Source organism: Sebastes fasciatus, chromosome 15 (genome assembly GCF_043250625.1).
Source record: "Sebastes fasciatus isolate fSebFas1 chromosome 15, fSebFas1.pri, whole genome shotgun sequence".
NCBI classification, from domain to species: Eukaryota; Metazoa; Chordata; class Actinopteri; order Perciformes; family Sebastidae; genus Sebastes; species Sebastes fasciatus.
This window is the reverse complement of record NC_133809.1, coordinates 18,754,656-18,765,420: the sequence shown is the minus strand read 5'-3', so window position 1 is coordinate 18,765,420 and position 10,765 is coordinate 18,754,656. Positions and strand designations below refer to the sequence as shown.

General features: G+C 40.2%; 2 protein-coding genes across 2 annotated transcripts; both read left to right on the top strand.

Annotated features, from left to right (window-relative positions):
* Positions 1 to 276: 276 nt before the first annotated feature.
* lrrc74a (leucine rich repeat containing 74A) lies at positions 277 to 6,187 on the top strand. The gene is made up of 13 exons (XM_074661004.1): positions 277 to 385; positions 1,264 to 1,439; positions 1,516 to 1,623; positions 1,728 to 1,821; positions 1,941 to 1,990; positions 2,621 to 2,702; positions 2,797 to 2,882; positions 2,956 to 3,150; positions 3,235 to 3,330; positions 3,455 to 3,598; positions 4,741 to 4,845; positions 5,263 to 5,348; positions 5,584 to 6,187. Exons 1-13 carry the CDS (start codon positions 277 to 279, stop codon positions 6,167 to 6,169), a joined length of 1,917 nt encoding a protein of 638 aa, XP_074517105.1. The 3' UTR covers positions 6,170 to 6,187.
* A 634-nt stretch (positions 6,188 to 6,821) lies between these two features.
* LOC141783721 (olfactomedin-4-like) lies at positions 6,822 to 8,822 on the top strand. Its single transcript, XM_074661169.1, has 5 exons — positions 6,822 to 7,015; positions 7,133 to 7,306; positions 7,384 to 7,596; positions 7,666 to 7,813; positions 7,888 to 8,822. Exons 1-5 carry the CDS (start codon positions 6,962 to 6,964, stop codon positions 8,715 to 8,717), a joined length of 1,419 nt encoding a protein of 472 aa, XP_074517270.1. The 5' UTR covers positions 6,822 to 6,961; the 3' UTR covers positions 8,718 to 8,822.
* The last annotated feature ends 1,943 nt before the right edge of the window (positions 8,823 to 10,765 follow it).

Here is a 10,765-nt window from a genome sequence, read left to right as displayed (position 1 = left end):
TTTGGTAAGAGTCATGCTGTAGGATACTTGGAGTTTTGCTTGACTAAAATAAACCCAGCATTGTAACCATACTGAGGCATGAATAGTTGATGTCCCCACGCATGAAACGTTACCTGAGGGGTAGAATTACCTGCTGGACAGCACAGGCCTATTTCATCTCACAGTGCTAGCCCATTATGCTACAGAACACAGGAATAAATGAACAAAATAACCTGAAGACTTTGTGTCTGGGAAATGGTTTCAAACAGGACATATAGGCTCTGACAGCGTAGAGCAATGTCGACGCTGTCTTTTGAGTCCCTCTGCCTAAAAGATGATGAGTGTCCATCACCGACTCAACCCCAGGACACCGAGGATGAGTTTGACACAGACTTGGAGTCGGATGGTGAGCACATTAAATTCATTCTTGGATTCCTTTTAGAGTTCTTGATTAAATACAGTAATAGCCATTTTGCTGCTCCTACTGTAAAGCTGTACATTTGTACTATAAATTCATAATCATGTGGTAAAAAAACAAACATTAAAAAAACAATGCAAATGAACATCTTGTTTTGACAAAGTGTTGCTGTGAAACATACATTCTTAGCCTACTGTATATAAGTAAACAAGTATAATTAAATTATATAATCCCAAGTATACTTTATATAATAAGTATACTAATATCAATATACTAGTAGTATACTTGTAAGTGTGCTACTTCAAAACTTCTTGGCCCACTTTTTAATTAAATAAATATACTTTAAATGTAAGAGTAGTAAACTTTGAGAACACAACTAGTTTACATCCAAGTTGTATTTTAATATGAACTATACTACAAGTGAACTTATAGGTAGACTGTTAGTTTAGTAGGTATATACTTATAACCCACATTTTAGTTTATGAAAGTACAATTTAAAGTATACTCTCAGTAAAGTACTAGTTTACTTTTTATCGCAAGTTTTCTTTAAGTGAACTTATAGTACTTAGCCAAATATACTTGTACTTTTCTGCATACTTTTCAGTATAAGCCAAGTATACTTGGAATTTTCTGTATACTTGCCAAGCACACTTAGATTTTTCTGTATACTTATCGGTATAAGCTAAGGATACTTAAGTATAATTTTATTAAGTATATCTCTGATAAGTACATAAAAAGTAAACTGAAAGTATACTTACTTATTTTAAGTTTAAAAGAAGTATACTAATAGCACACTTATATAAACTTATTTTTTGTAAGGGTACAGTAGGCTACTACTCATACAGTGTGGGCTTCTTCATTTCCAGAAAAAGAGGAGAGCAACAAGGAGATGTCTATATCTGAAGTGTACCTCCAGGCCTGCAAGCTGGTGGGTGTGGTGCCAGTCTCCTATTTTATACGAAACCTCGACTCTACAACCATGACCCTCAGCCACCATGGGCTGGGACCTCTGGGGTGCAAGGCACTTGCTATCGCTTTAGTGGTGAGTTTAAAATTCATGCTATTGAGTGTGGCCTTTTTTTAAAATAGAAAATATCTGATAAGCTCTTTGTATTCAGGCTGATATGCAAATCGACACCCTGGAACTGGCAGACAATCACATTGAAGCTGAGGGAGCCAAATACCTGGTGGAGATGCTGAGGGCTAATTTCACCATGCAGCACCTGGTATGTTGGACTGCACAGCTGCCACTAGAGGGCACAAGTGCTTTTCAGGTGGCATTTACAGTGGAGTATGCAGCCTACTGTACCAATATCTGTTTGGCTTTCAGGATTTATCCAACAACTATCTGCAGTCTGCAGGAGCTGAGTATGTGGCTAAAGTGTTGCTGGACAACATTTCATTAAAATCTATGAAGCTTTCAGGTAATTTCAGGTAACATTAAGAGATATGACTGTACTGACAGAAGGGTGATGTACTGAGATCAGACTTGACATAATCAAGTCATGAGATTATTTTACATTTAAACATTTCGTCCCAATAGGAAATGGATTTACTGATGATGATGCTAAATATTTTGCAGAAGCCTTGTCGGTAAGTGATTAATAATCAGTTATCCAAACACTGACCTTTAAGCCTTACATGACAATTGGCATTATTAACCCATTTGTGCCTGCAACTCTTTTTCTTTCTAAATTTGGTGGAAGTGTTCTCTGGGCTTGCCTAAGCACAAATGTGAAGAAATATTCAAAATTGGTCAAACCGTTTGGCCTAAATGTGAGTTTTTCATTATATATCTGGTATTTGGGCACATGGGACTACTGTTTTTGCAATAGACTCATTATATTTTATGAAAAAACAGTAGCATATGCCCAAATAGTAGATATAGTATGATAAGAAAATGGCTGTATCTCAGAAACTACAAGGAGCAAAGATATGCACACAGTGTAAAAAAAATCATATGGAAAACCTTTAATAGGTACAATGTTAATGTTTTTCAAAATTCTAACTTTGACAATAAATAAAAGTGTGACTTTTCATGTGATCTAAAAATAAATTTCAAATTTGCACTGTTAGATACTTGCCTAAAGTTCAAATTTCAAGAGTTTTTGACCAATTAAAACAAATGTGGCATTTTTCCTTATCATACTACAAATAGTCTTTGGGCACAAATGGGTTGAGTGTAATGGTCGGCTATTTTGTTACTAATATCTTTACATGTAGATCAATTCCAGAATAAAGGAACTAGACCTGAGCCATAATGAATTTTGTGGAAAAGGAGGGGAACATTTGGGACAACTGTTGGGTACGGTAAAGTTCACTAATCTTAATGTAGATGTGACCAAATGCATTGCTTCACTTTATGAATGTAATGCCTGATTTTACCTCCATTTCTACAGCAAACAACGAGGGTCTCGAGGTGCTGGATCTGAGCTGGAACCATCTCAGAATGAAAGGGGCTGTGGCTTTTTCTGCTGGACTCAAGGTAATGGCTGTATAACAAATGCATTTGATCACTGACTTGGTATTCAACATCTGATCACATTCTCCATATTTAGGTGAATATGATGTTAAAACACCTCGACTTATCGTGGAATGGTTTTGGGAATGAGGGCGCTCTGGCCATGGGAGAGGCCCTAAAATTCAACAACACTCTGGTGCACCTGAACCTCAACAACAACCGCCTCACCAACGAAGGCGTGGGCATGCTGTGCAGGGGTCTCGAGTTCAATGACACACTCCGAGTCCTGCTGGTGGGTGGATGAGGTTGTTTTAAGCCGACATGCATCATCAGTATGATGCAGATAAGGTGATGTTTTATTCTTACACTCCTGTAGCTGGCTTACAACTCTCTAACAGTAGAGGGAGCACTGGCCCTGGTTAATGTGGTCAAGAACACACCTAGAACTGCCTTGGAGGAGATCAACATATGTGTGAGTTACTGTCATATCATTTTAATCACAGTTCAAACAAATCAAACCTTTCATTATGAAATGAAGCACAATGAAAACCCTGTGTATACCATCTTGTCTGCACCGTCATTATTGTTTTTACCAGAATGTGCTGGTAAATGAGACCTTTGTGCATCTGTTGGAGGTGACGTGTCATGATCATCCTGGTCTGGATGTACAGTATGGAGGCGTAGGAGGCTTCATCGCTAAGAAGCCACCAAAACGTGTTGATCCAATGAAAGTCATCCAGGTTGGTTACGTTCCAGCATTTTATATGACAATATAGATATTCATGTATAGAATAAATATTTTACTCACATTTTAAAGGGCCAGTGTGTAGCAGGAAATGGAATATAATATTCATAACTATGTTTTTATTAGTGTATAATCACCTGAAACTAAGAACTGTTGTGTTTTTGTTAGAATGAGTCCTTCATATCTACATATTAGCGGGTCCTTGAAGAGGTAATATGTAGATATTAGCTTGCAACTTGTTATGAGTTCATTGATACCAAATACTTGATTGTGCTCCTTGTAGTTTCTGAGATACAGCCATTTTCTTATCATACTATATCTAGTATTTGGGCATATGCTGCTGTTTTTTCATAAAATATAATGGAGTTCATTGCAAAAACAGTAGTCCCATGTGCCCAAATATCAGATATAGTATGAAAAACTCACTTTTAGGCCAAACGGTTTGACCAATTTTTAATATTTCTTGACTTTGTACTTAGGCAAGCCCAGAAAACACTTCCACCAAATTTTAGCAGTTACCATATGTGTTTTCCTCTATCTGCTTTTATTGTCTGATGTTCGGTTTTAACAGTTATAATATCTTTTACTTTATTTATCTGCTTTTATTGTCTTGTGAAGCACTTTGTAACATCTGTTTTAAGAAGTGCTATATAAATAAATGTATTATTATTATTATTATAACGAGTCCGCCACGAGTCTACCATGTTTCTACAATAGCTCAGAACGGACAAACCAAACGCTGGATCTAGAGAGAGACTTTCATGTTTTATGTTACCTGAAGGCCTACGTAGTTCTCTGTTTTTGCACTACGTGCAAAACCGTGGTACCGCCAGCCGCTGTCTGACTACCGTTGCAGTGTTATTATGGTACTGTAAGGATGGCCTCTGAGCGAGGCGAACAGCGTAAGTTTTTTTGCACTCGGCAGCTCACGTTACCGCAGTCTTGGAAAGGGAGGAGTGAGCTGAGGGATACTCAGTGGGTTTCAATCTGTAACCACACCACTAGTTACAGCCAAATCCTACACACTGTACCTTTAAATTAGTAAAGCTGTCAAATGATGGCAACTCTGTCTTTGTTTGGTTCTGCATGTTCAGTATTTCATAATTGTCAAAATGTCTTCTCCCAATGTTTTTGAAGGATTATTTGGATCAACGCAAGCTACGCCTCTGGGATTTTTTTCGGAACATTGACAAAGATGGCACCATGCGAGTCCCTGTTGCTGACTTCAGGAAGGCGGTGCAGGTTTCCAGATAAATTCCTATACTTAACTGTGCAGTCAGTGACATTGGCAGGGCAGAATACCATGAAATCATCCTTAAATCATGCATGATGAGCTCTATTCTAGTACTTCTCACAGATCTTTTCTGATGCTGCTCATTGACCAACAGACAGCACACAGTGGATCAATAAAAGCATACTGTAAGGCTCTGGTTCCCAACCTACTACCCCACTAGGGTCACCAAAGCGTCATATTATTGAATATAATATGAAATATCCCTAAAATATGTCACTTAGTCAGGGGTTATCAGTATAGTCAAAGATAGAAAAAGGGTCTCCTGAGGAAAAAGGTTGGGAACAACTGCTGTAAGGACCTATAGTGAATCATTGAAGGAAGAAAGTTTGTAACTGACTGTTTGATTTTTCCTTCTGTCCTGATAGCAATCAAGTATTCCTTTGGATCGCTACCAGATTGAGGAGCTGATTCACAGACTTGATCGTGACAGGACAGGAATGGTCGACTACAGGTGAGCTACTGTTTGATCACACTCACAGATGTGCCATATAAATAGTTTCACAGAGTAGACCTGTGGTGTGTAAAGGTTTATTGTTGCAAAACACTGAGTGATGACGGTGCTGTGTATTGTACAGTCTTATCAGTGTTTGATTGATGGTGTAGTGGAACCAAATGTGGGAATTGGTCCAGATCTGTACTGTGAACAAAGTCGTAAAAGAGTCATGCATGTGTACTGTCTTATGTAGGGGACTGGCAGATACAAGGAAACAGATGATGAGGGATCACCGCCGCCAGCTGAGGAAGGTCGAGTCCCGTCAGAAGAAAGAGAAGCAGAAGAGCGACCGCATCCTCAAGACCTTCCAGAGCGCCGTCGAGGCCGTGACACCACGCAGCTCCATGGTCATATCTCCAGGAGGGGCCAAAGAGGATTCGAGTGGCCCCCAGCACTTCTCCGCCACCCCTCTGAGTTCTTGGCACCACATTGTCATGTCCAACAGCAGCCGCTATTCCGTCACTAATCTGAGCAACGAACATGTCCACCTGCCCATGCTAGGAGGCACGACGCCGTACCGTCCCAGCAGCTCCCCGGCTATGCGCTCCTACTCCCAGCCAAACCTGCTGGATGACTCCCCTCGCTCGGCTCCGAGCAAATCCATCTCTGCCCAGGGTGCACGCTCTGATCCAGAGATGAGCCACAGCAAGCTGAGCCCCACCGCTAACCACCTGACCAGGTCCAGGCCTGCGCTTGATGCCAAGCAGCCAGCGGCTAAAGCCAAAACCAAGAAACTGAAGAAAAAGAAAACCACCAAACGTGTATCAACTGTCAAGTGATTGTAAACGTCTGTATAGTGGTTTAAAATGTTCTGATTATTTTGCCAATGTTGGCTAAAATGATTAAATAAAGATTTTAAAAGGTGCTATTGATAACATTCAGCCACTAGATGTCACATTCTCCCTCCCACGTTCTATTGCATTCACTTCACAACAAGTCATTGCCAGACACTTACCGTCAATCTCAGCCATTTATCTGTTTTTTCCCACACTAACTGACGACACAGAGATACCATGTGATACCAACGTTGTTATACTATTGGCTCACAAGCCTTGTTAGAAGTGGGAGCCAAACATCAGATATTTCCCACAGAGATAAACAAAACATTCATTTTGGACCCGCCAACATTTTTAAAATGATTAATTGACAATTATAATTTTTTTCAGGAAAAGCCATACTTTTATTTGGCATGTTTCTAAAGGTTCTGTGGATGTTATTAAAAAAATATATTTGTCTACATAAATGTTATTAATAAGACCTTTAATTATTCATCTGGTTCAACTGTGCGTAGTATATTCAGCATCTGGAGAAACAAAACATTTCATAACACTTGGGAACTCTGTCAGATGGTAGACCCACCCATCAGCGATGCACAACCAAACATGAATGGATCATTTCAAACAAACAATTAATTCCTGTTTGCTAAAGATAACACTAAGTGTTACATCTTGGCATGTGCCTTGGCTGCTGTGAACTAGGACAGGTGCTGCAAGCTGCAAGATGTAGAAACAGGCTATATAAGCCCCGGAGATCCAGCTGTCTGAATCATTACAACTCTGACTGCACTAAGAATGATCGGCACTCTGTACTTCTTGGCTCTGCTGAGCTCCACGATGGCCTGGGGGGTACGTACAGTATGTATGGCATGACTTAGATCAACTGATTCATCTTTATTCTTTGAGGCTCTCACGTTAGAGGTGAGCTGATCTACTGTATGTTCATATGACCTTTTCTTTTCTCAGCGTGTAGGCCTGTGGAGCGGGGGGAGTGCGAGGAACGAGACAGGAGGTGGAAGCGGAGACAGGTGCACCTGTGATGCCTTCCTGCCCAGTTCTACCTTTCCTGTTGGAGACCTGGTGGTGGTGGAGCAGACGGCCGTGGAGATCTCACACAAAGTGGAGCTGGAGATGGGCAAGGTGCTCAGGCATGTTAGATGATGACATATTTGAGACAGGCAAAAAATGTGTAAAATGTTTTTTTTTACCTATTTCAGCTGGAAGACTATGAGACCAAGCTGACGGCGTATGCAGAAAAGATAATAAGGCTGACAGCAGAAGTAGAAAAAATGGAGAAGAACCCCGATGCCTACAACGACGCCGACATGGACGACATTAAGGTGGAGATCAAACAGGTGGAGGCTCTGATTAAAGAGCTGCAGCTCTCCATCAGAGGCTCCACCGCTGTCTTCCAGTCCCTGCGTGTTCAGGTGAGTCCACATGATCGTTAACAGACATAATGCCAAATATCCACCGGCTAACCGTGTGTTTGCTCTCAGATCACAGTCATGGTGGAGACCCTGAACAGACTGGAGAAGACCTACGACAAGAACTTGATCCTGGTGACGCGTCGAGAGTACGTCAAGGTGCAGCTGCAGCTAGAGGATTGCGAACGACGCCACCAGGAGCTTTTCAACCCCAACATTGGTGAGCTCATTCGCACCCCACATCTAAATCTAACCCCTCTTTGGACTCTAATTGTTCCTTTCTCCTCTCTGCAGGTTCTTGTGCACACACGGGTATCATCAAGGTCGGCAAGCCCATCGTAAGCCAACTGAACGCCCATCTTAATGCCGGCTACAAATATGGAGGCTGGGGGAAAGACTCAAAGCCTGTTCCCGACAGAGAATCCATGTACTGGTACTCCGGGTACACCAGTGGCTCCATCGTTGATGTCAGGTTCTACACTAACTACAAGAACCTCATTTTGAGAAAACAGTTCCAGCATCACAACTTACACAGCAGCTGGATCGGCACGGGGAACGACTTCATCATCCGAGACAACACTCTGTATTATCAGATCAACAACCCGTTTGGGTTGGCAAAGTTGAATTTCACCACCATGAGATATGAGTCCAGGGTGATTCCCAAGGCCAGCACCAGATTCTCCTACACCAACTCACCCAATCAGAAGTTTGACTTCGCCGCTGATGAAACTGGCCTGTGGGTGACCTACGCCACGGAGGAGTCCAGCGGTCGGATGGTCATCGCTAAAATAGACGAGCCTTCTTTCGGGGTTGAGGAGGAATGGCAGACTAGTGTGTATAAACCGGGAGTGAGCAACGCCTTCATGGTGTGCGGCGTCCTGTATGCAATCAGAACAATTGACATCCAAACTGAAGAGATATTTTACAAGTACGACACCAAGACCGGACAAGAGAGCTACGTCAGCGTTCCCTTTGAGAGGTTCCAGGATAAGTTCTCCAACCTGGACTACAATCCCACCGACCAGAAGCTCTACATGTACAACGACGGCTACTACGTTAACTACCATCTGTGGTTTAACCACACTGCTAAAGCCACGGTGGAACCAGCGTTTCTCCTCTCCTGAATCTGTGACTTACTGAAGTATCACATCCTATGAATGAAGCAATGATTACATCTCTCATTTCTTTTCTTATAGTTCATGTAGTGCATCAATTATCCGTCTTCTTGATTGCTAATAAATGATCTCAAGCATTAGAAAAGTGTCAAGTGTGTCCTTGTGCAAACGCTCATGAATAGAGTGCATTATTTTCAAATGACTTTTATTAATTCACCCACTCATTCAGGTTGACTCATTCTAGTGCCTCACACGCTTGCTAAGTGCAGTATTGTCCATGGTGGCAAGAACATCCCATTACTTATTTATTTGCATTTGTAAGTTTCTGACACTGAAAGAAAGTAGATGTGCAGAACTGGCTTGTGATTTATAATGGAAAATTAAACGTTCCCATTTACGTGATCTAAACATTACAAGTAGCCTATCCATAAACAAAATAAAAGTGGGAATTTATTTCTACTATTAGATGAGCATTCTGTGGCATATACTGTATATGACCCTTGATTCCAAGTGCTGCGTTGCAGAATCAATAAATCAACTTACAATATTGATTTTTGCATTCTTAGTTTTTTTCTGATGTATCTATAAACTACCAACTTTCAGTCTGCAGCCACTGTGTTAACTCCCAAAAGCAGCTAGACTGGTGTTGCAACATAATACATATAGCATATACTGTATGTATAGACCTTTTTCACAGAAGACATCTTAAAAAACAACTAAAAGCATTGATATAATATTGATGGCTGAATTGTTATACCTGGTTCAGTATCAGGATCGTGGTATTGTGCACGGCGCTGGAATACTCTCACACTGTCAGGACTCACTGGGACACAGAGACATCGTTAGTGTCATTAGAAACACCTGTGATTTTCCTATTATAGCACGTCAACATGTCTGCTGTGAAAAAATGCCTGCCTTCTAAATAGGTGAAATGACAATCCAATAGGAGAGGGAGAAAACGGCAGTGAACTATAGCAGCAATAATATACATAAACTGATGTTAACTTAGGTGATGTGGTGTGCATTCATTTACTTTATTTATAAAGGATGACACAATAAAATGGAAGACTTAGTTCCATTGTAGACTGGGATATCCATTGCACAGGTGTTACTAATAACATTAATCATGGCTCTGTTTTTTTAAACCATATGTTTATTGATTTGTCTTTTTTAAACAAGAAATGTAGAAAAATTATTACATGAAAAACTACAGCAACAAAAGACAAAAAAACGGCAAAAACCACATAAATATAAAACATCTTAAATAAAACCACAATTTCCTTAAGCCATGTGCCTGTTTATGCTTCTCCAGATGAGAACTGTCAAACATTTTGCTTGCAATAAATCATAGCTCTGTTACATATAAGTGTCCTAGTAAGCTATTCCAGCAGGCCGGCATGAACACTTTAGGGACAAGCACCTAAATGTGATGCATCGATAACTAATGAATGCATGACATCTGTGCTTTTCCTGCAGTGACAAGTTAAAATGTCTGCTGCAGAAAAGGCCTTTTGAGTTGATCAAACCATTCAGTGACCTCTCCTGCCCCCTATGGAAGCATCTGCATTCATCATGTGTCTCCACTCGTTTATATACGTTTTTCCCCCCGTTAATTTGTCACCTGTCTGTCGACCCTTACCAAAAAGAAGTTTATTCAAGTGCGCTATTAGTATACTTATATTAAATTTAAAATAAGAGAGTATATTTTCAGTTTACTTTTTATGTACCTATCAGAGATATACTTAACAAAAGTATACTTAAGTTTACTTAACTTATACTGACAAGTATACAGAAAATTCTAAAAATACTTGGCTTATTTTTGTACTTAATCTTTTGATCGAGATGCATTTTATAAAAGTATAATGAAGTATTCTTGCCTTGTAGGCTTACAGAAAGGTATACTTGGCTTGTAGTTGTGCTTACCTTTTGATAGAGTAGACTATTAAAGAATTTGTAAATGGATGTTTTGATATGAATTTAATTCAATTCATCAAGTTTTTGGATTCTCCTTATAGTACACTAAAAAGTATACTTTTATAAAAGTGGGCCAATTTAGT